Genomic DNA, 25,367 nt, shown 5'->3' with positions numbered 1-25,367 from the left:
CAATCATCCACATAGGTTTGTGGAAAATTCCTAAATATTGGAATCTCTCTATGAGCACATTTGATCTCTTGGAGACAAGTGTGAAAATGTCAAAGAGCATGTTGACCGAAGATCAGTTTTCACTTAAGAAAAGTTCTGTTATGTAACAGTATGGCATGAGATACAGTTGGTCTGTTTTCATGATCATTGTATTATTATTTTTTTCAGGTGTACAAAACAATGTAGTAGTTAGACATTTACACCCTCCCAAAGTGATAATCCCCCAATGTACTACCCCTCTGACATTGTACATAGCTGTTACAAGTCCATTGACTCTATTCCCTATGCTGTACTCCACATCCCATGACTATATACATGTTAAATTATAGTTGACATTCATTATTATTCACCTTCAGCTTAAGGTGTAGTGCAGTGGTCAGGCATCTACACCATCCCTGAAGTGGGCTCCCTCATAAGACAAGTGCCCATCTGACACCTATAAAATCTTTGCAACATTATTGATTATATTCCCCAAACTGATGATCATTGTAGTATTAATGTGGATGCAAACATTATCCTAGATACTAAGGCTATAGCAGTCAACAGAGTCTTTGCCTGCCTGGGTCTTGCATTCTTGTGTGATAGGATGGGGAAACAGACAACAGATATACAAACGAATAAATACATGTCAGGTAGTAATAAGAAAAATGTAGAAAAATAGTAATCAAGCTGTAAAAATATAAAACAATATGTTATTTATGTTCTGTCTTATTTACAGAAGAGGTACTTCAGGTATGATGAAATAGTATGAGTTTAAAATGAGGAAGAAAAAGAAAACCAAGAATGAGGGAAAAAGTGAGTCCAGGAATAATGCTAAAAATACATTCTGATAACTTAGCAATAATGTATGCTGAGAATATAGTCACGTACTGGTATGTACACCTAAGTTCTCTAGCATCTGACACAAAAACCTTGTGAATTATCAATTCAGTCAGTGACATAAGGACAGACAGTTGATTATGAGAGTCGCAGATGTTTTGGTACAATGGCAGGTAGGCATTCTCCTTGGGTAGGTCTTCATAAGAAGGGATAGCAGTGATATCCTTTAAAGGCAGCTAGGATGCACAGACACAGTTTGTGGGTTGTTGCTTATAATAACCTTTCCTATAAGATAGTGGCCTCACAGCAAGTTGCAGTTCGTTAAAATTTGGGTGAGTTAGTGGAGGCAAATTTTGCAGTATGACAAGATTTAGATGCTAGTTGTTCTCATAATAACTATTTAACATTTTCGTATGTATTTTTCCAAATCCTCCCCCTCCAACCTTTTAACCTGCCTTTCCAAAAATCCGGAAAGCATTGAAAATGAAAAATATTTCTCTAAGTTTGATGCAAACTCACTTGATGGGAAAGCCTGACCTAAATTGACGTAGGGTATTTTTTGTCTTTATTATTTCAGTTAGTATGAATATTTTATATATTTGTTTGTACAGACATGGGATAGCACCTGAAGTACCACTGGAGATTTGGAAAATAGGTGGTAAATATACTATTGTATTACCTTTCTAACCTCTGACAAGTTATGAATTCTGAAAATCTGGCCCAAGGTTTTCAGATAAAGAATGATGGGACCTACAAAATACATACTTAAACTAAGATCGTGTTTTCTTTGATTATCTAAAAATACGAGTTTTTAATAGTTATCACAAAGATGGTTCTCATTTTTAGTGATGGCCTAATACTTCATTATTATCAGTCTACCATGTCACTAATCCTTTTACATTTAGTTGCTTCCAGTTGATTGCTTTACATCTTTTTGAACTAATCTGATGATCCCTTAAGATGTAGTCTAGAAATAGAATTACTAGGTCAAGAAGAAAGCCTATTTGAATGATCTGTTAATTTATTAAATACGTATTGGGATTTTTATTCTATGTTAGGCATTTATTACCAAATTGCCACCCATAAAGGTTATACCACATGTTACAGGTTCTGCATGAGTTTGTGAGAGTTTCATATCCAACATGTGTTTATGAAAATAGGTCCCACTTGATAAAAGTCCTTGCATTCCTAACGTCACACCTTGGGAGAGGTTGGACCTGTTAAGACATATCACACCATAGAATCAAATCAAAACAAAACAAGAAGGGATCAGTTTCTGTCACAAGAGCCTTGGCTGCCCAGCAGCAGGCACCCTAAAGTGATGGAGATGCGTGACCAATCCCTTTCCCCTTTGAATCCTTTTTCCTTAGAGTCCCTCACAAAGAACACATTTGGGGACATCATCAGCTATATTCAATGAAAAAAATCTTAGTCATTGTGGGGAAAAGATCATCTGGAAGGGGACAAGGAGTGAAGACTCTTTGGAGAGTTTCTTGGAGCCATCATGTACAGAAGCCATGAATATGACCTTGGTTTTGAGTTGGAGAGCTATAGAGTAGAGTGTTTTCATGTGTTTTCTTTTCACTCTCGGCCCCTGGTCTTTGAGGATATCATCTTTCTCAGCCTCAACCCCCTTTCAGGAGAAAAAAAGCATGGATACACTGGATTTTCCAGTCGCCTCGAATAGGAATCATCTTGTGATTTTCAACCCCATTAATGTGTGTATTGGGTTTGATTAGTTTGCTAGACATTTGAAACTCACTTTTCTTTGGCATAGCAGTTTTTTGGCCTTAATATTTATTCCAAACAAACTGGTTCTAGAGATCTGAGAACTTCTTACTTTTTTATTTTTATTTTATTTTAAAAATTTTTTATAGCATATACTAGTTAATAATCTCAGAATATATGTTCATAGAAAAACGACTTAATTTGAAATGCTGCTTTGCAAGTATTCTGTATCCCTTCACATTATCTATCAGTTATATCAACTGTTTATAAGTGTATGGAAGTATGTTGCTACGATTAAGTAAATAAATGAATCTGATACGTGAGAAAAGGGCAGAGAGAAGTGGTGCTAAATAATTCACATGAGACTTTTAACTGTCAGGGTTAAACTGGGGAAAGCTGCGTGTCTCTAGTTTTTATTGGAATATACAAACCAAATGTATTTGTGACTCTTGGCTTTTGACTTGCAGTTTGTTAGCCAGTGTTAATTCCAGACTGAGAACTATTCTCTCAGAGATGAGATTTCTCAGGGAGAGCATATTTGCAGGGCTCAGTGGAGGAGGTATTTTTTTATATATATATATATATAAAATATTGATGAGGATCTAACCAAGTGATGTTATTGTCTTAGTGTAAAGTACTACCTGACAATTTTTAGAACTCGAGATGTTAAAAAAGGGTTCTTGGCTTTACTCTCAATGAGTACAAGGACTTTATTTACGATTTGAAATGTTCAGCAGAGTGCCAAATTCTCCATATGAATTGGGTGAATTAATTTCTCTTGGTACAGAGTTCTACTTATGCCCATTTTTTTTGTTTAGAGTAATACTATTTTATTTATATTGGCAGAGTTCTTGATACAAGATGCCATTGTTTATAAAGTCTGGGCTGCCTGGCTTCTCCTTCGTGTGGCTATCAGGACAGGGTTTTTCGTTTTGTTTTGGTCTCCTTAAAACCAAGTTTATTGAAGTATAATTTATATGCAATAAAATTAATCATACTTAGGTATATGGTTTTGGCAAATGTTTATAATCAGCCACCACTTCACACCTTGGTCAAGATATAAAATATTTCTTTCACCCCAAAAGTTCTCTTATTATGTCCCTTATGTAGCGAATCTCCTCCCCAGGTCCCCAACCCCTCACATCCTCTAATCAGTTTTCAGAATAGTTTTTTGAGACACCTTTTAGGCATAGCTAGGATTGTAAAGAAATATGACATTGCTTTTACATTCCAGCACCTTAAAACATTAGTCAAAAACTGAAACAAATACAGGGGTCGTTAGGAATCTCTCTCTGATATAGACCTTTAAATTAGTAACTGGCAGTGCATTATCAACCTGTTTAAAGAGGCTTTTAAAAAACATGCTAGTGAACATACTCTCTTGTAAAGTAAAAAGCAGTGTAAGCTGGAGGGAGGTTTAGAAGGCAGGCCTTCATGTCATATGTGCATGTGCACAAACACCTGCGCACACACAGTTCTGAAAACATTACATAAAAAAAACTTTTTTCAACTGCAATTAACATTCAGTATTATATTAATTTCAGGTGTACGGCATAGTATTTAGACATTTATATAACTTACAAAGTGATCCCCTGGTAAGTCTAGTACAGCCCCCCAACACCACACATATTTATTACAATATTATTGACAATATTCCCTGTGCTGTACTTTACATCCCTGTGACTGTTTTGTAACAACCAATTTGTACTTAATCCCTTCACCTTTTTCACCCAGCTCCCTGCCACCTCCCATCTGGCAACCATCAGTTTGCTCTCTGTATCTATGAGTTTATTTCTGTTTTGTTTGTTCATTTATTTTGTTTTTAACATTCCACATGTAAGTAAAATCATATGGTATTTGTCTTCCTCTGTCTGACTTATTTCAGTTAACATAATGCCCTCTAGGTCCATTCACTGTTGCAAATGGTTAAGATTTTATTCTTTTTTTATGGCTGAGTAATATTCCATTGTATAAATGTACCACATCTTTTTTATACAGTCATCTACTGATGGGCACTTAGGTGGCTTCCATATCTTGGCTATTGTAAATAATGCTGCAGTGAACATAGGGATGCATATGTTTTTTTGAGTTAGTGTTTTGGATTTTTTCGGATAAATATCCAGAAGTGGAATTGCTGGGTCATGAGGTAGTTCCAGTTTTAACTTTTTGAGGAACCTCCATACTGTTTTCCACAGTGGCTTCACCAATCTGCAATCCCACCAACAGTACACAAGGGTTCCCTTTTCTCCACATCCTCACCAACACTTGTTTGTTGATTTATTGATGATAACCATTCTGACCGGAGTGAGGTGGTATCTCAGTGTGGTTTTAATTTGTATTTCTCTGATGATAAGTGCCATTGAGCATCTTTTCATTGTCTGTTGCCCGTCTGTTTGTCCTCTTTGGAGAAATGTCTCTTCAGGTCCTTCCTCTGCACATTTTTTAATTGGATTGTTTGTCTTTTTGGTGTTAAGTTGCATTAGTTCCTTACAAATTTTGGATGTTAACTCCTTATCGTATGTATCATTGGCAAATATCTTCTCCCATCAGTAGGTTGTCTTTTCATTTTGTGACAACCTTATTTTTTAAAAGATGAGTAATGCCAGGCACTGAATGGAACTAGAAGAATGAACATTGGTGGGAACCATAAAGTAACCAGACCTTGCAAGGCAGGGATGGAAACACAAACCTAAAATTGTTTCGGGCTCACTCAATGAAGAGAATAAACCTAGAGACTGAATCTTTTCTTTGAAGTCTCAATTATGGTTTAAGTTAAAAGCAAAAGAGGTCGATATTAGAAAGCTGCAGATGTGATTTTGTAATTGACTGGAAAATTGGTTGCAAGGTAATGAAAACTTCTTGATGGCCTTTCTGTGCTAATCTCCCCTAATGGATGGAGTCATAGAAGTTAGAGGTCACCTAATGAGTCCTCCTGTTTTGCAGACTGGAAAATTGAGGACCAGAGGACAAATACAGGCTTAGACCCTCGCATCTTTTCCTTGCCGGGTCCCGTATACTTTTTACAGTGTGCTGTCTTACCTTTTCCCTCATCTCATTGGTTGAACTTGGTTCTGCTGCTTATTTTCTGTACCTTTTACCGCCAAATTAAGTGAACCAGGAAGAACCTCAGGTTTGCATTTCTCGCATCCTTTATTTAAACCTAATTACTCTGTGGACGTTTTCCCCATTTTCTATGGTGACACCCTGGTAGGTAAAACTTGTTTAACCAAGGATTTGTAGATTTAGTACCATCTTGCTCTTCCTATAAGGTGTTTCATGGATTTAAATGTTGAAGATTTGAAAGTGGTTTTCTCAATATTTCATCTATTCTCTGTGGGTTCTGGTGTTTGAATAAAACTGAATCTAATGTAATTTGTACAGGTATTGCAGGCAATGGGATACCCAACAGGCTTTGATGCAGATATTGAATGTATGAGTTCCGATGAAAAATCAGATAATGAAGGCAAAAATGAAACAGTGTCTTCAAACTCAAGCAATAATACTGGAAATTCTACAACTGAAACCTCCAGTACCTTAGAGGTATACTTATATATGTTTTCCTTAGAAAATAAGTAATCTGTTTTCACTGTAGAAAATTTGAGAGAGATGGAAAAGTATAAATAAAATCAAAAGTATATGCAAACATATATTCCAGAGGCAGCCATTATTATTTTGTTTTATTTCCATCCAGCCTTTTTTCTATGAGTATTTTTTTTGAAGGCAATCATTTTCATGCAGTTTTACATCTTGATTTTTCCCCCTTAATTCTGAAAATATCTGTAAACATAACTGTATACTGCACAACATATGAATCTACCCTATTTTAACTAGCATTTCCCTTTTGCTGGCCATGGAAGCAGTATATCACAGTTACATTATCAAGAGTATCAACAATAATTGAAAAACAAAAACCCAAAAGATCTAGCGGAGGAAATTTAGGACTATTTGAAGTTTTTGCTAAGCTGTGGGGGGCAGTGGGTCATCCCTGAGTTGGACCAGCTGTGAGGGACGCAAAGCTTGACCTGGTGTGTTCCTCGGACTGAATAAGTCCTGGCCAATGAGCTTATTCCCACAGAGCATAGGAGACAGAATCCAGGTTCTGAGTATTCACAGCCGATTTGGGAATTCATGGAGCCCTTGCTTATTGCATTCTTCATAAGGAAAATTGGCTTTAAAGTGACAGCAAGAGCTTACATTAATACCTGAAAAATATTTTGTCATTTGTAAGAATGAGTATTTATTAAGGACTTAGTGGGCTATAATTTTTTTCAGTCTATAAACCCTTTTAGTACATGCTTACTGCCAGATGCTGAAAAAATTGTGTCTAGAGCTTCAAGATGCCCTCAGGCTACAAGGGCAACAGACACATATATAACTAATCATAATGTAATGTAATGTAATAAGTACTATGGTTGCAAAATGAACATAATGTAAAATCTCCAAGGAGAAAGTGATTGTGACTTAAACACACGTGTAAAATCAAAGAGAGTGAAATGTGACCTAGGTTTTAGATGACAAGTAGAATTTTTTAGGGCAGAGGTGGAAAGAAGGCATTCTAGGTCAGAGGAATAGTAGATGTAAAGGAGTTGTGAGAGTGAATGTTTAAGAAGTGCCAGGTGAGCCAGTGTGGAGGGGACTGTTGGGGGGACTCAGGCTTGTGCAAATCTCGCCTGACTTTGTGTGATGTGGAGGATAAGACGTGGCACCTGGCTTTTGAGAGACCAGTCATTCACAAGAGGCAGTCACAAGCAGGGCACGACGCTGTGCGGGCAGTGGTGTAAATACTACGAAGAGAACCAGCTTGTTCACTGTGAGACTCAGACTGTGAAGTTCAAGGAGAATTAGGAAGGGAGAGAGCAGTGTGGGCAGCCACATGAGTAGATGGAGGTTTGGCTAGTGAATGCATCTGTGCTTTGTTTCTGTATGATGTATGGGGGTGGGGGTGGGGGAACAAAGCCCTTATTCTTTGTTTAAATGAGCAGTAACTGATTAGAAATGCAAATATTTTTATGTGTTGACTCATTTTTATAAAAGCGATTTCAGATTTGGGAAGCAGGGAGTGATTACCATAGACCTAGTTTCAAAAATTACTCATTACCCTTTAAAGCTGGAGACTGGAAATTTGCCTTGAAATTCTTAAAATGTAGATTATATTAACTCTTCAAGAAGTGATGTTTATTACAAAAGATCCAGAAATGTTTATTAAATTTGTCTTTAAAAATTGTCTAGTGTTTCACTTGTACCGCATCACCGACTTATCAAATCAGCACAGAGTACTCATTAAGAGAATGTGGTTGTCCATTGGGTTTTTATACATAATAATTCTTTGGGGGTGTTCACTTCTTTGGTCAGCATTTCTTGAGCTATTACTGTGGTGGAATTAAAGACATGCTCTTTAACCTCAGAAAGTACTCAATCTTTGGGTCTTTCCTTTCTCAAAATTATAGTTTTGTAGTCTTTTGTGGTTTGTTTTATTTTTGGTGCTAGCCTCTCTCTTCATTTGAGCTTTCACACTCTTACATGAATTACTTCTCTTGCTTTCCTCTACTCTTATCCTTCCTCAAGTCAGTTCTTTTACTACTGCTAAAGTAATTTTCTATAACACAAATCTAATCATGAACTCTTCCAGATTAAAGTCTTTCAGTGGCTCCCGGCTGTCCACAGTGAAGCCAGAGCTCATGTGTATGACATGCAGAGTCCTTTGTCAAGGGTATTTTACACAGGTCCTACCTTACTTTCTTCATTCCTTATCCAAACTGCTGTTTCCCTGGCAGCTGTTCTTTCCTCCTCTTAGGCCTTTGCTTCACTGTTTCTTCTCTCCAGAATGCCCTTCACCTTCGTTTCCTCCTCAGCGGTCTGGCACTTCCCTTTCAAGGGTGGGTTCACATGGCTACATTTTCCTATCAGGAAAACCATCCTGATAGTCCTAGAAAATGATTCCTTCTACTGTGTTTCCCTAACTTACATCTGTTCTGTAATGCAAATGGTTTCACAGTGATTTTATCTGTTGCTCCCACTGTACTCTAGCTCCTTAAGGACAGGGAATGACTCCTTTTCGTGTTATTTCTAAATTTCAGAATCCATAGTCTGCAGTCTGCTGTTTTTACCTTGGGTGTCCTTTCATCTCTTTAGAGAGACTGAGAGGTGTGAAGGGGCATTTTCTTCTACATCCTAAATTGAGTTATTTTCTTCTAACCCTAAATAGGAGAACAGTGAATACTCTGCTGTTATGTGAACCTCAACTGTTCGAGCCACTTTATTAGTCATTTAGATGATTATTCTTAGATCACAAAGGCCACAGATGAGACGCTAGAGTACCACGTAATGGCACGGCTACCTTGCTCTTGAACATTGATCTGTTGGGACAGCCCTGTTTCACCGGGCAGGCTGGCCAGATGACTGACTGTGATGTTTATTGCTTATAGTTTCCATACCTTTAAAGACACTTTGTTATTCGTATATAAAGGTGATTATGTGTCCTAGCCCCTCAGTACTTTAAAGTACAATTTCTGAGCCTCTTTTTCAACTGAGACATAGTATAACTTTATTAATAAGACATTTCATACTCTAAAATCTGACTCGATTGAACCTCCTTTTAGGTAAGAACTCAGGGCCCTATCCTCACAGCAAGTGGCAAAAACCCCGTAATGGAGCTCAATGAAAAAAGAAGAGGTCTTAAGTATGAGCTCATCTCGGAGACTGGAGGAAGCCATGACAAACGCTTTGTAATGGAGGTGTGTACCTAGCTACAAGCCAATCTTAGTTTTTCCCTTAAAGGCATAGGATATCCTGAGTTTATATGTAAAAAAATTTTAGACTGAGTCAATTCTTGTTGCATTATTTGACGTTTGGTATTTTCTGTGTTATGATACATTTAAATTAAAACTACATAGAGGAACTGCTTGGGTTAACTGCAAAGTGTTATTCTTGGTTTTAGGTAGAAGTAGATGGACAGAAATTCAGAGGTGCGGGTCCAAATAAGAAAGTGGCAAAAGCAAGTGCAGCATTAGCTGCCCTGGAGAAGCTGTTTTCTGGGCCCAACGCAGCGAATAATAAGAAAAAGAAGATTATCCCTCAGGTATGAGTTAAGCATTAAACCTTTGTAATAACTTTGAAAATATTACCAGAATTAAATTTCCTTTTCTGTCTTTGTGCCACTTGCACTTCTCCTGAAATTATTTCTTTTTATTGGGTTTACCAACCTTTTCTTTGGGTTAGGTCATGAATAATGTAAATGTGTCAGTAGTTCCCTGTTCTGTGGTCATTCTAGGCAAATCGTATATTAAAAAGAGACTATTAACATTACTTGAGGGCATTAGGTCATTCTTGATGAGGTCGTGTTGAGGGATTTGGACTTTGATGAGATGTTAGCCTTTGTTTAGTTTAGGGAAGCTGCCAAGAGTGGTTGGGCCTTGCTTTCATCAGAGTCTGTATATGCTTATCCAGTTCCTTTTCAGTTTTGAACTTTTGCATTATTTATTTTGGGTTTCCCGTTGGGGTTGGCACTGTAGAGATTGGCCCCGTGTTACCTCTGTTTGTTGGGAATGTCAGTGTGCTGAAGGCATTTAGAAAAATGGCTTCCTAACAACACGCTTTTGGATAACAGACTCTCCATCCATTCAGTTAAACATTCAAAAATTTTTCTAGATATATACCACGTGCATGACTGAAGGAACAAGAGATACATAAATAAACATAAGCTACATTTTCTCCCTCATGGAGAGTACTGGTGTAATAAGTCTGAATATATTATGTGATAGGAAGAAATCAATTACAAATATTAATAGACCGAAGCGTAGATTATTTAAGATTCTTTAAGATTATTTAAGATTCTAAAAAACAGTGTCTTTTACATATGTTAAGTCCTTATAGGAGGGTAGAATTGATCTCATTTTACAGATGAGGAAACAAGGCTTGAAGAAATTAAGATACTGCATATAATAAAATAACAAAGTTAATTGATAGTAGAGGTTCCAATGACCATGGGCATTTTATTGTTTATTGCATGTTAGATCCGTCGTAGAAATTTGTTTTCATTTAACCTTCTTGTATTTACCATAATAAACACTGCTTAAATTTTAGGATTCAAAATATAAACAAGTAAAATTAATTTTTACTAAGATGAAATAAAAATAAAGTGTTTAAATTACAGAGGAAGACATGTAGAGAGACAATAAGTGGATTTCCTTTTCCTAAAATCTTCTGAAATACGTTCTAAATTAGTAGAAAGATAATTGTTACCTTGTTTATTTTGGTGTGTTTTTCCTACGGGTTACATCTTGTATTTGGTTAGTTAATTTTAATGTTTAAAAAGCCTACGTGTAGAGACATACTAGGTAATGAAGTTTGGCACTAGTAGACATGACTTTGATTTGTGTGAAGTCACTCTGTTGCCACCAGATTGTTGCTTCCTGACTACTTTGGACTAGGCTGTGTTTAAAGAAAAAAAAAGAAAGATGTCTGATTGAAGTTCACTGATTTGTAGAAATTTTCCATACCAGAAGCTATAAACTCCTGTGTTCAATGTGCTTGACAGCCAAGAAGCGGTCTATTTTGGATTTGTGGGCTGGATTTTTTCAGCCCAAAAGAAAAATGGCAGTTCCCTGTGTATATACATCCAACCTTGAAACTGTCTTCTGCCCAGTCACACTAGCAGTAGAAGCTGACCTAGGAGGAGCAGAGGATGATGGTACTTCCGTGTGAGACAAGTGTGTGTGCCCTGGCTCCTGCAGCCAGCTGGGTGCTGCGGACTGTATCACACAGTGAGCTCTGAGGCCCTGCCGCCTCCCCTGCACCTTGCCCATAGCAGGCAGTTTCTAGCTTGAGTTTTTAGAAAATAAGTATAACGTTTAATTTAAAAGTAGATGTCCTTTGATTTTCTTAAAATTTCAGTTTTGGAAAGGGATGTTTTAGCAGCCCTGTGTCCAGTTACTCCGTGACTTACCTCGTCTGCTTTTAAGAGTTTAGTATCTATTTTCTCAGTTGTTCTTGAAGTAAGGAAAGCAAAGTGGGTATCATTATCCTCATTTTATAATTACTGGGGCGACTCAGAGAGATTATGTGGCTTTACCAGAGTCCATGGCATTTTAGAACATGAAGGAACTTTAGAGTTGGTATTTATGTATTTAATGAATGATACATCTCCCCATCCCACCCCCAGGAGAAACAGGCTCAAGGAAATCACAGGAAACTTCCTGAAGTCGTAGTAACTTAGAGCAGAAACTGCCATCTACATCTGGCATCCTTTCTTAGTTCTTTTTAAAAAAAACCCATTCAGGTTCTCAGCTGATTCGAGGTGGTTTGTTGTTGCTGTTGTTGCAGTAATTTTTTTGGCTGTGGGCAGAGAATTCAATGGATTTTGAACCTGGATATCAAATGTGTACAATTACTTTAGTCAGGCCTAAATTGACTTTAGATGTAATTTGACTACTGAAATTTGTATGTAGAAAATTAACTCTTTTTGGGTAACCCTCAAGTGAAAAGAAGTTATGTACATACTTTTATGTGCCCAGCGTATTCTCCAGAATAACTCTGTATGGCAGGTGTCATTTTCATATTACAGATGATAAAGTGAACGTTTAAGGTCATAGACGACTCATTTCTCATCCGCAGGCTCAAGTTTCTCATAGAAGTTGTACATGACAGAGATGATAGGATAGTTCTTACTTCTCTCGGTAATGAAAATATGTTATTTTAACAGGCAAAGGGTATTGTGAATACTGCTGTGTCCACAGCAGTCCAGGCTGTTCGGGGCAGAGGAAGAGGAACTCTAACCAGGGGAGCTTTTGTTGGGGCCACAGCTGCTCCTGGCTACATAGCTCCAGGTACAGTACAACCCACAAGAGATATGCCTCCTTTTGGGGGCCAAAGTTTGAAGAACAGCATGTCCTTTATTTTCCAAGGTATACACGGTCTCTGGAAACATAACATGGGTATAGGATGGGTGGGCACAGAAACTGAAAAGAGGATCTACAGAATGTCATAGGTTTTCTCCTGGAATCTGCTGAGTGACAAGAGGCTTCCTGGAGTGAGGTGACAGATGAGGAATACTGCACTTGGTTGAGGGGACACATTTTGACAATGAGGAAGCTGAAATATATTCCACATATTGAGGAGTTTGGATATCTGAGCAGGGTGTATTCAGGGGGACGACACCGTGTTTCCCCGAAAATGACACCTAGCTGGACAATCAGCTCTAATGCGTCTTTTGGAGCAAAAATTCATATAAGACCCGTCTTATTTTACTATAAGACCGGGTATAATATAATACCCAGTCTTATGTAGTATAGCATAATATAAGACCGGGTCTTATATGAATTTTTGCTCCAAAAGACGCATTAGAGCTGATGGTCTGGCTAGGTCTTGTTTTCGGGGAAACAGGGTAGGAGATAGATGACGTGTAACAGGATAGAAAAAGCTGATAAGAGGCTAATTAATTGGGGTGAAGCCTAGCCTTATTAGCATTTCCTTAACTCAATATTGGGGAATCATCAAAGACTAAAGAAGTACCAAAAGAGAAAAGGGGGAACTTATTTATCCAGAGCTTACTATACACCAGATACTTTCATATAAATGATTTCCCTTAATTGTTTCTAATCTTCACAGTGTTTCCTCAAGTAGAAATTATTTCCATTTTCCAGATAAGGAAACTAAGGTTTAGGGAGACAAGGCCGAGTGTGACACATCGAGTAAACAGCAGACCAAAGAGTAGGTGTTTGCAAGTCCCAAGTTTGTATTCTTTCCATCTCACCACATGGCTTGTGAGAGTGGGGAAAGATACCTTCTCTCTGCCTTCTCTTCTAATCCTTAGGGCCAGTCCTTATGTGATTTGAGCAATAGGTGTACAGCTGTCTCATTAAAATCAAGTTCTCTGCAGTGTTGAAAATATGGAACCTTTAACTTGACAAGTAAACCTCTTGTTGTTGTTGATCAAGAAGACATTGTCGTAAAGATTGGATTTTATCCAGTCATTGTTTTTTAATGTAACACTCCTAAGAAGTTTACTTAGACCTCTTTTTTTTCCTCCTAAGAAAGAGAATAGGCTGTCTGGGAACATCTATGGATGATGTGACTGGAATTATGCTTCTAGAAATTGATTCCAGGAGGAGCATAGCTCAAAGATGTGTCATATTAAGAATACATTTGCTCATTCCAATATGGCATGCCTGCTTTGGCACACACCAGACATGGATTTTGCTCCCATGCAGCTTATGGTCTAAAGTGAGACATACTAGTCAGATAATCACAATTGTAAACTGGGATGATGCTGACGGAGGAGGACACGATGCTATGAGAGGATGTAACAGAGAAACCTGCCATGGTCTGTTGGGTCCCTGAAGGCCTCCCTGAGCAGTACCACTTGAATTGAGCTCTGAAGAATGAGTAGGAGTTAACTCAGAGCAGGGTGGGGTGGAACAGTGTTGCCCACGGAGGGCAGGACATGTGCACAGACCTGCTGCTGGTGCTAGGGAACGTGGCTCATTTGAAGGACTGGAGGAAGGCCAAAATGTAATGTGGAGAGCACGGGGGTGGGGGAGCGACGAGCTAAAGCTGGGTGCTCAGTCCCAGTCCTGGAGGCCGTGGCTTGGATTTTGGTCTTAGAAGTCTAAGTGCAGTGGGAAGTTGTGAAGGATTTTAAGGAGAGAAGTGACAAGATCAGAGGTCAGACTCTGTTGTCAAGATTGGAAGGACAGAAGTGGGTCTGACAAGACAGTGAAGGTTTTTGTAAACTAGCAGCCCAGGCAAGAGACGGTGGTGTGTCCAGTGGGTATAGGGAAGTAGATGGGTAGCAGGAAGTGAATAGATTAAACGAGTCCTTTGGAAGCAAAATTGATGGATTTAATATGGAGAATGAAAGAGTGTGGTTTCAAGGATATCTCCCAGGATTTTGAGCTAGAGGAACTAGATTGGATGATCGTGCCATCTAAGGAGACAGGATGCTGAAACAGGAATGTTGGGGGGAAAGGTTAGTTATAGTTTGATACAGTTTAGTGTCCAAAATTTTAAGACATTGTTCTGTGCATCTCACTATTTCTACTGAAATTTAGTAGTGTTTTTTTTTTGCATTATTTAAAGGAAGCAGCTTTCATTTTACAACAGGCAAGTTATTGATGAGCTCTCCTGCCTTTGATTACGTGTTCTGTTGGGGCTTCATCTGGTTTGGTCTGTAGTTGCGTAGTCTTGGCACGTTTACCTCCTGCTCGAGGGGAAAGCAGCCATCGTCTAGTGGCAGTAATTGTGAAAGGAATCATTTATATCTGCTTGTTGCCAGGCTCGTCTGCTCTGTAGTAGCCTCTCTCTTAAGCCATTGCATTGACCTCTGAAAAGCCTGTCTCCTGAAGCTTTTAAAAATGAAGTCCTTTTATAACCTAGAGAAGATTCAGATGAGGTCAGTTTACATTATGAATAGGTTCTATGCCATTTGTGCAGCAGGCACTATAGTTAAGTATTTTTACATATATTATTTAATTATATTCCCCGCTAACTCAATTACTGCAGAAGACTGAGGTTCAGAGAGGTTAAATAACAGGTGCAATTTAAAATCACCTTGCTAGGGAGAGAGGTGAAGTCAGGATTAGAGCCCCAGTGTCCAGCTGAATAGTTTCATCTCTCTCAAAGGAGGTTTTGGTAAAACCCTTGAAACTGTAGCCTTAGCCAACCAGCTACCTTTTCCTGGATTTGATGTACAACTTGCTTTTTTAAGCATTAATTTCTCTTTTGGCCTCTGACACTGTCCCTGCTGCTTATTTCAACTGTGTTGTGTCCTCTTGAAATACATTACTGATGATCAAAGACTAAGAGTAAAACTAAGTTGTACTACCCCAGTTGTATATGACTTAAGTATAGATAGACTAAAAAGTGAAACATTTTCATCTCTCAGGAGAGACATGAGCAGTTGACTTGTTTAGCATACATTTGAGTGTTTTGTCTCAAACAAGAACTGGGCATTCAAAGAAGACCTGGCATCTGCCCTAGTGAGCGCTCAGGCTCAGATGGGTAGGAACAGGCAGTTGAGTAAACATCACGTAATGCGATGTGAGCTGTAGCGTGGGTGGACCAAGGAGTAACTAGCGAGTCTGGGAGAGGTGGTATTTGGTCCTGATCTAAAGGATGCGTTGTAGTTGGTCAATTAGAAAAGGAGGAAAAAAAATTCTGAGCAGGAGAAATGATTATAGAAAAAGGGGTTGTAATGCAAACAAAACTTGCTTTGTTAGGGATATAGTGTGAGGGACCACAGAGAGTCTGTGCCCTGGCTCTATTTTAGATACCAATTTTTTCCTAGAGATTTACCCAAGTGATTTGGTATTTATATATTTTTAAAGTTGTTTTACTGAAAGATTAAAGATTGTAGCTTTGATTAACATAGTATTCCTAATCTCTACAAAACTATAAAGTAGTTTGGAAGGTTTCCCATTTTACAGATGAGAAAATGGCAACTCAGAAGTTATACATCTCAAGACATACAAGAAACTTGTGCCAGAACCAACTGGTTCAAAACCTTCTGTGTTCTTTGTATTTGTTTTTATTGACAATATGAGCTATTTTTATTGACATTGACCGATGCTAATGTCGATTTCCCAGTGTTTACTGAGAGACCCTATGCTGGGCTGGGGCCAGGGATACACATACCGACAAGACGTGGACCTCGCCCGCAGGTCCACAGCCTGATCCGCGCCCGCCTTATTGGCAGTTGAGGCTTCAGCCAGCTCTGTCACTGCTTTCTGAAAAGAGACTTAAGAAGTTCCGTTTTCCAGTTTTGAGAAATTGGTGATTTGAGTCGTTCTCAGTGTTCTTTTGTTCAACAAATTATATTTAGCAAGTGGTTACTATATGCCAGACATTCTGCTGGGGTCAGGTGATGCGAAGATGTGTAAGACTTGGTTCCTGCCGCTCTAGTGGGAACAGACGAGGAGTCGGTAATTACAGTAGTGTGTCCAGTGTCGTGAGATGGAGGCCCCAGGGGGTTCTGGTAGGTCAGGGCAACCTATAGAGGCCGGGCGAAAGGCTTCCGTTCTATAGGCCCGAGGGGACCAGTAGACTAGAGCCATTCTGGTTCCCGTTCATCCAGCGTCTGGAAGAAATCCTCAGGGCCCAAGGTCTCGGGTCTGGTGGTACTTGTGAATTGGGCCAGTGCCAGCTGCCCTTTGTCCTGGACTGATCTGCTCTCTTCTTCTTTGCACTAGGCTATGGAACACCATATGGTTACAGCACAGCTGCCCCTGCCTATGGTATGTACAGCATCTTACTGGTTTCTCCTGGTAGTGACTCTGTCACAGCAATCCCAAGCACAGTTTGTATGTAGGGTTTCTTTAAATGAATTGGAGGATCTCAAACCTATTCATTCTAGTGACCCAACTTCAATTCCCTTTGAAAATGCCACAACCTTGTGGTTCTTGGTTTGGTTGGAGTTGCTCTTCTCTCTGCTTTGCCTGATGCAGGACTGCTTGTTCTAACTGCCTGTTTCTGACCGGACTGGAATTAAGTATTTTAAGTAGTTCTTACAGCCAACTCACACTCCATTCAAAGGCTACTGAAGGGCCATGTGCACTTTCTAGCTTGGCTGCCTGCCAGTTATGCAGTTATGTTTAAATTTCTGGTTTGAAACTGTGTGAACTGTGGGGGATTTCAGTTAGGGGTAGGAAATGCTCACTTCAAATTTGTAGCTGTAATCCTCTTCTGTGAATTTTCCTTTAGAGGTGGAGTAAACGGGTCCCAGAGAGGTGATAGGGGGCTATCACCAGCAGTGTTACTTAAGTTATACTGCAGAAAGTCTGTAGTACATGTTAGAAAATCACAGGAGTGGCTCCTCTCTCTCCAAAAATAAAAAATAAAAGTGAATGCAGAAATGAACCTCAGTGGCCCTTTGGATAACTTTTGAATGAGGTTTATGTGGCAATGGAGGCAATAGGTTTGGAGTCAGTGATATGATCTCTTAGACATTTTCCTACCTCAGGTGCTACATGCTATAGAATCAGTCACATGCAAGATGTTTGTCACTGAGGGAGGAGAGCACGTGTGTGCACCTGTGAGAAAGTGTGCGCGAGTGTGTGTGCGTGCCCGTGCGCCCGGCCCGGTGTGCACGTGCACAGGACGGACAGCCCCTGCGCTCGGCGCCACCAGCCCTGTCATTCTGCTTTCCTTTCCATGCATCAGCTTTTCCATTTTTGTTTGGATGAAAATTATGTGTCCTTAAGACACTGCTAAATTGAAGCTTCATCTGATTTCATAACTATAGAAATAAGTAGAAAGTGAACAGTTTGACCCCTTTCCCCATTAAAATAGGCAGTTTATATCCTGGAAGGTTGTGGAGAAGCTGTTAGGGTGGCCAGTATTTGGGGTGTGTTTTGTCTGAGGCCCATTGCAGGGTCTGGAGCTGCGTCCTTGCCCTGCCTGCCCGTCTCCTCGGGCACTCTGCTTTGCTCAGGGCTCCTCAACATTCCCCACAGTCCCATGTTCTCAGACAGAGGGTGACTAGCAGTTGGGCACTCATTCCATACTATGCTCTCACCAAGAATTTCTTCTAAATTCCCATTGTCAAGCTCTTTTTGATTTGGCCATTTGCCTTTAACCATTCAGCCAGCTTCTGGATATCCTGACCACCTCATCCTTTCTAGGAATTACCGCGTTTCCCTGACAATAAGACCTAGCCAGACAATCAGCTCTAGTGCGTCTTTTGGAGCAAAAGTTAATACGAGACCCAGTCTTATATTATAGTATTGTATTATATAAGGCCAGGTCTTATTTTACTATAAGGCCAGGTCTTATTTTACTATAAGACCTGGTCTTATATTAATTTTTGCTCCAAAAGACGCATTAGAGCTGATTGTCCGCCTAGGTCTTACTGTCGGAGAAACACGGTAGGTCTGGTCAGTGCATCCAGGTGCATGTGACTCACTGACTGACTCACTGTAAGAAGTCCCTGGGAGCACCAAGCACCTGTCCCCTTGGGCAGGTTCTGAAGTCTGTGTTTCTTTGAGGCACAGTAAGTCATACGTTCTTCAGTCCAGATTTGCTAGAACTTCATTTTTCCCTTTAAAACACTTTTATATCTAGGCTGTAAGCTACATTCACGTTTTTCCTCAGTCCTTTTTAATTTGTCTCTCTTGTTCCTCCCCTTCCTCTAACATTCTACTTTCACCCTGCGGCCTCTGAGCCCCGCTTCAGAAGGCTCCTCTCTTCCATGTGCCATATAACTGACTTCCAAAGCTGGTGAAATTTGATGCCCCCATTTTTCACATAAAAGATTTGGTTTTTAAATGTTACTGTGATGCCAACCTACTAAAAACGATGCTTTATTTTGGCTGTAAGGTAAATATGTCTTTTGGCCTTTGTAAAGCTGTTGCATGTGGGGTAATTTCCCTCTGATCATCTGGTGCTCTTGAGTACCTGCTGTTGCTGCTTTGTGATTTCTCCATAGGTTAGAGATTAGAACAGAAATAGGAGCAGATTTCAAATCATGGCTTGAGTATGCAGAAGTTTGTGAGGCCACAAGAACTCATTAATTACAAAATTAGGGCAGTAATTAATCTTTCCAGATTTGCCATGCCAATATTGGCAGTAGCCATGAACACGATAAGCACCGGGGCTGACTCCACTTGGAGCCGTCTTTCTGGGGAGCTCAGGCCTGAACACAAAGCTGTGCTTTGGACCCCGTTTCTCCTATAATAGTGATGGGCCAAACTGAGAACCCACATGGATTTCTAGGGTCACTTTAGAATATTAATAGCATTGCTTTCGATCTTTAGGATTCATGGCAGCTCCCTCGTATGAAATTGCTTTCTGAATAGAATTCTTCCTGTGATGTAGCCATCTTAATTTTGAGTGGAAAATATTATCAAAATATTAAGAACAATTTCAAAATTGGAGTCTGTGAGAGATCGTGAGCCTCTTCCAAAATGGTACATGTTGACTGACTAATCTGGAAAAGGTTAATGATAATTATTGTAAGATTTTTTTTTACCTGAAATTTTTATTGGATTATCAAACTTATTTGGAGTCCTCTCCGTTTCTTTTCTCTGTAGGTTTACCCAAGAGAATGGTTCTGTTACCCGTTATGAAATTCCCAACATATCCTGTTCCCCACTACTCATTCTTTTAGCAAATGACAGAAGCTAATTCCTATTGAACAACAATACAGTACAATACAGAATGTTAGAGAAAAAGCCTTTTTATCCTGCTTTCTTTGAACACATACTTGATCAAAATTATTTGTAAAGAACATCTTTCCTACTTTTTGATTTTAACAAATGCAAATTTAGTTCTCTAAAACTTGAAAACAAACAAAAAAAAGAAACTAGTTCTGTGAAACGGTACCTCATTTCCGGAAAATAACTTATACCAGCCCTTCTGCTGTAGGGAAATAAGTCTAGCAGTTCAAAGTTTAAGAGTATCAGATTATGTAAAATTAAATTTGTGAAGGCTGTATAGAGTCTCAAACACTGATCACAAATAAACTGCTTTGTTGTAACAAGAGTACTGCCTGGTTCCTGATGCAGTCACTGATTCTTAGGTGATCGACATGTATTTGCCCCAGGGCACTTTAATTCGGGCTGTAGTTATTTTTTTTAATACAATAGAGACTTTTCATTTAAACTTTAACTTTGTAAATATTGCAGTGTGTAATTAAAGCCAATAAAATATGGGTTTGAATATTGTTTTAGCTTATTATTTTTGATATGTTTTGGTATCAAATTACAAGGAATTGAAAACTAATAATAACTTAGCCCTAGAAATCCCATTCACTTGTAAGCAAACTGCTAAAACAAAGGCGGTCGTTAGGCGGGGCACCCGCTGACTCTGTAAGTCCTTTGTGCTCCTGCTGTGCAAGGGCGGCCCCATGACCTAGGTATATTCTGTCCCCTGAGCATTGCTTATTCAAATAATGGCACGACCCCAACATGGGAAAGGAGGAATGTGATTATTTTAGTTTCCGAATTTCCAAGTTTTTTAAAAAATAATAAATTAATCGATCAATCACCCTCTCTTGTTCTTGTGGCCTTCTTCACTCTGTAAGGTACTGTGTTCACCCCCTGGCTTTTTCATGCAGATAGAAGGTTAGCAGTGTTTCCGGGATTCGCTGAAGGGTCCTCTTTTCCTCTTCAATCACATCAGAATCGAAAGCAGCAACAGGGTCCCCATGAAACTTGCTCTTCGATTGTCCCAGTTCTTGTGGAGTGCTGCTGTGAAAAGCGACAGGTTTCAGCCATGGGTCAGCAGTTATCCCTAAGACACCGGTTAAGCTGGTGAAAACAGCCAGTCGGTAACATGGTGCTGTTCTGGAAAGGGTGCAGACCTGAACCTTCCACGTGCATTCTCACCTTGTTTGGAAAGCCTATGATGTTACTAGAAGGTAATGGTTTCATTAAGGTACTCACCCCCATGAAGGCAACAGTGTGGTCCCATGCTGATATTTACAAGTTGCTATGTCTTAAAAAATGCCCCTTTCTAGTATGAATTAGCTTTCCTCTTCCCTTTTAAATTCTGTTTTGTGGAGCTGAACACAGCCCATCAGTGAGAACGGGCCTCACACAGTATGGCAAATTTATGTACCAGATTTCTTTGGGACCACTAAATGAGAGTGAAATGGGCAATTTAAAACAAATGTTAGTGTCGCTTCTCAAATGTATGTTTATTACACAATGGTTTGTTTGTTACTTCTGCTCCTTGACCTTTTGTCTTTATTAGTGGTGGGTGATACTTTAATAAAACCTCATCACTTGCTAGAAATAGCTGTGAACTTACCATTCTCATCCTGTGCATTAGTGGCTAGACATGAACAAGAGGGCCCATTTCAGCTGGGAGTTTTCATGTTTCATTGATTCGTTTTGCTGACCTATGGATGAAACAGAGCCATCACTGAGAAGAAAAAGCATGGCTGGTAGTGTCCAGTTTTTATTAATTCAATATTTACAATAGTCCTCTTTGTTTTTGGAATACTATTAATTGGCAGCTGCAGCTGTATTGTTATTTGAAATTGATCGTCAAATTTGCATTCCAAGTTGGAATCTCTCTGGAGATTCTCTTTAGAAAAATCTTTTGAAGTAGCTTACTCAGCTTCGTAACCCAACCCCTCCACAATGGCGGAAAGGGAGCTGTGCTGTTTTCCAACATGATGGCAGTCCTTTCAAATGGTTTCTACCAAGTCCTTTTTTTTTATTTTGTTGTTTGTTGGAAGTTACTAACATGTCGTAAACCTGCCCAGTTGCTGCAAACTTTTACATTTCTCTGCTTTACTTAAAATAATTGAGCTGTCAGTCCTTTGTTAGAAGTGGTAACCATGCAAGTTCAACTGTTTAAATTTTGTAATGAATTAAGTGTCCCCCCCACCTTTTGCCCTTCCCGCCCTCCATTTTGTAATGAAAATTCCACTTACAGCTGAAAGAGCAGAGAAATATAAATGAAGCTCTTGGCTTCACCCAATTCTGTGAAATTAACATGAAGTTTTGCTTCTCTGCTCTTTTCTTCACTGTAGGTGGTTTTTTCATTGACAGCCCCTATTGCCAGCCTCTGAGCGTCGCACCATTTATTATTCACTTGGGCCCTCAAGATTTCTTCTCTGACTTCTAGAACCATCAGGTTGTCTGGCTTGAAATGGCAATTTCTATGTCTTGGTCTTAAGAGCAATGTGACCCCCATGAGGCTTTCCAGCTTTCAGATACACCAGTCTGACACCTTCTTTGGAAAGCAATGACTGAACATTTTAAAGAAGAGCAATACTTTCCTCAAAGCCACGGTGTCTGTTTTCAAACTTTTCCTTTGGAAACCTAGCAATATCCGTACTTAACCCCTCCCAGCGTAGTCTCTTGTCAGGGAGTTTACAGACCAATGTAGAACTTAGAATTAGTGTGTGAGTTAAGCTGTCTTCTGACAGTTTTTAGACTTTTTTAGCACATAAATTGAATAGTTGCATTCCTGACTGCGTCAGTTGCGCTACTGTAATTTCTCAGATAGGGTTGTCCTTGAAGCCATGCTCTGCACGGGAGCTGGCACCCAGCCAGGGACGTGGCCTGTCGCTTGGGCTTCTTCAGGCTTCAGGAGCACCCCATCTTCTGTGCAAGATAATTGGTCCAATCGATTCCCAACATACCTCATGCTGACTAGATGCAGTGCATGGTGCGGGGAAGTGAGGAGTCCTAGAGTTGTTTGAAGTCTCTCAAATTGTTAACCTGGGGAACAAAACACTGATAGATTTTGCTGGTATTATTAGCCTTTTCTTCTTTTTCTTTAAATTTGGGTGAATGTTTGAAAATCATGAATCAGTCAGTCATCATTAATTAACTGAAGAGCTGGGAATACCTCGTTAATGTATTTTTTAAATTGGTGTTGGACCCTCTGTGTATTTCAGGTTAATACTTTTAAGCAGTTTTCAGCACGTTTATCTCACTTTATTCTCGTTCTCCTCGGACCTTCGTAGCCATATCACTTGTATAAAATAGGCTGAGATCTAGTGACTGTAAGCTGTGGTCTCAGTGTACAAAGGTAAGCTCTTTTATTTTCTGATTAAAGAGAAAAGTAATAAAAAAATCAATGAACACAACATGCATATATGACAATCATATATGATGTATTGGATCTCTTAGGTCTTATGTCATCACTTTACCTTTAAAATTTTTATGATCTAAATGTAAAATAATTATTTTCAGCATTTGTTTTAATATCCTTGTGATTACTTTCTATTCAAGAAAGACTTCACTTTTGCTGAGTTAAGTGTGTGTATGTGTGTAGAAACTTGTGCTAGAACATATATGTGAACCCCACACACATACCCGTTTAAATAAAAGAATCCACTGGTGGAAAGAGTTCACCTAAGAAGGTTTCACGTCAGGGCGTTCTTTTGGCCAAAGTGCTGGAATTTAATGAGCAGCAAGATTGGCAGCAGTGCTGACAGGACGGGACCCATTTACATGTAGCTGCTACACAAACTGGGGGTTGAAGTGCCAATTTCTCAGGGAGAGATACTTCTCTGAGAAATGAAAATCTCTGATCTGTGTTGTGTGCCCTAATACAACAGCAGCAAGAAGCCATAAAATAAATAAATAAATAGCAATAGAAAATGAAAAAAACAAACCAAAATATTAAGGTAACTATGGAAAAATATATAATTGAGGTAAGCTAACTATTTGCAGAACCAACTTTGGCAAGACTCAGAATGGTAAAGACCCAGTCTGCATGGACCAAATAGACTTAAGGCAACTCCCCTGTCTTTTCTAGGTTAGGTAGCCTGATGGTTTATTTCCCACCTACTCAACCGTCATGGAGTTCACTTAAAAGATGTGAGGGTTAGGCCAAATATTTTAATAAGGATTTGCTTCGTTTAGTGTGTCCCTTAAATGCATTTCGTGTGTGTTAGATGTTCTGTGCTAAGGCTGTATTTTATATATAGAGATTAAAATGAATTTTATGTTTTATATTTGTCTCTAAGTAGCAGTTTTCTTTTTATTACTAACTTTGAAGGTTGCTGGAACAACTTTCTTTCCCATACAGAATCTGTATGTATGTTGAATGTGGGTTTGGCATCTATAAACGGTTGTGTGAGGTCTAGCTGACTAGTAGCAAGTACATTCTAGTCCTGATCAAACAGCCGAGTGCCCATTACATGCCAGGTCCTTCTCTGGGTATTAGCAAAACAGAGGCTGTGCCCACTGGAAGCACTTTAAGTCTGAGAGTCTCCTTGTTGGTGGAATCGGGCCTATTATAAATATCCTAGGTTGGGAGGCAAATAATGCATTAGCAGTGTCAAAGGATAATTATTTAATAGTTCATTTATAAATTATTTAATAATATGGCCCTCTGACATCAACTGAAATGGGCATCATTTGGAAATTCACTCATTTTAAATATATCCCTGGCAGTTTTGACAGCCCGAAACCAACTCTGGTTTATGTTCGTGGACCTCTATCCAAGTAAGTGAACTGAATGAAATAAATAACAAATAACCCCAGTCTTTTTACAGCAGTTTTTATAGTATAGCAAAGAACAAACTGGTTCGTTTAAATATTGATCGCTCTTTTTTTTAATGACAAATGAGGGGAATTTTACCCTTATAATCAGTCATCCATTGTAACTTCCCTGTTTCTTAGCTCTCATCAACAACTGCAGTAGAGGTCAGTTTTCAACAGTGAATTAGGGGAATGAACTAAGGAGGTTCCCTAGTAATCTAGAGGCAGCAAAACCAGGGACATTAAAGAGCAGTTAAAGCTGAAAACAACCTCCTCTGTGAACGGTCTTCCCGTGGAGCTTAAGCCCTTGCCTCCTGGGTGGAGGTGGGGGTTGGGGGTCTGTCTGAAGTCATCAGAACAAGCAAGGTTGTGATTTTTCCAAACTCGTACTCTGTAAATGATCTGATGCCATGCTACCAGTGACCATAGATTTCTCAGTGTTACCAGGAGGCCTGGAAGGGAGATGGGTGGTAGATGAATATCAACTGCACAGCCAAGAAACTATCTCCTACTGAGGTGAGTTTCAATATTGATGTGTTTCTCGCAGTTATTTGCAGAGCATAGAGCTAGTACTTCTTACAGGAGTCCCTTCTTTCCTAATAGCATCTTCAGAAAGATACTTTTAAGTCAAAAATTCAAGTTGAGTTAGTTGTAAGAATAGATATCCTTTCCCACATTATCATTTTAGGTAGGAGCTAACAGCTTCCATTGATGCTTGAAACAGTGATCTTTGGAGATTTTTAAAAATAGCACCATAATGCAAATTAGGTTATGTAAGCTTTACAGCACAGCCAGAAATAGGGAAGAGAAACCATGTGGGAATCTGGGCCAAAGAATTTCCCC

The 25,367-nt window shown here is 39.2% G+C and overlaps 1 protein-coding gene across 5 annotated transcripts in view; it reads left to right on the top strand.

The window, feature by feature from the left end:
* The window catches only part of STRBP (spermatid perinuclear RNA binding protein), a 123,248-nt gene extending 99,596 nt beyond the window's left edge, over positions 1-23,652 (top strand). The window contains exons 13-18 of one of the 5 annotated variants that reach the window (XM_019728515.2): positions 5,968-6,126; positions 9,186-9,320; positions 9,524-9,664; positions 12,287-12,410; positions 16,770-16,814; positions 22,931-23,652. In XM_019728515.2, the coding sequence (XP_019584074.1) occupies positions 5,968-6,126; positions 9,186-9,320; positions 9,524-9,664; positions 12,287-12,410; positions 16,770-16,814; positions 22,931-22,935 (609 nt within the window). In that variant the 3' untranslated portion in view covers positions 22,936-23,652. Of the gene's footprint in view, positions 1-5,967; positions 6,127-9,185; positions 9,321-9,523; positions 9,665-12,286; positions 12,411-16,769; positions 16,815-19,607; positions 20,236-22,057 lie in introns of those variants that run through there. The other 4 variants (XM_019728513.2, XM_019728514.2, XM_019728516.2 and 1 more) reach the window with 4 other exon arrangements.
* The last annotated feature ends 1,715 nt before the right edge of the window (positions 23,653-25,367 follow it).

The sequence above is a fragment of the Rhinolophus sinicus genome, linkage group LG04 (genome assembly GCF_036562045.2).
Source record: "Rhinolophus sinicus isolate RSC01 linkage group LG04, ASM3656204v1, whole genome shotgun sequence".
In the NCBI taxonomy this organism is placed as follows: domain Eukaryota; kingdom Metazoa; phylum Chordata; class Mammalia; order Chiroptera; family Rhinolophidae; genus Rhinolophus; species Rhinolophus sinicus.
Note: the sequence above shows the minus strand (reverse complement) of the source record. Positions and strands in the feature narration are given on the sequence as shown.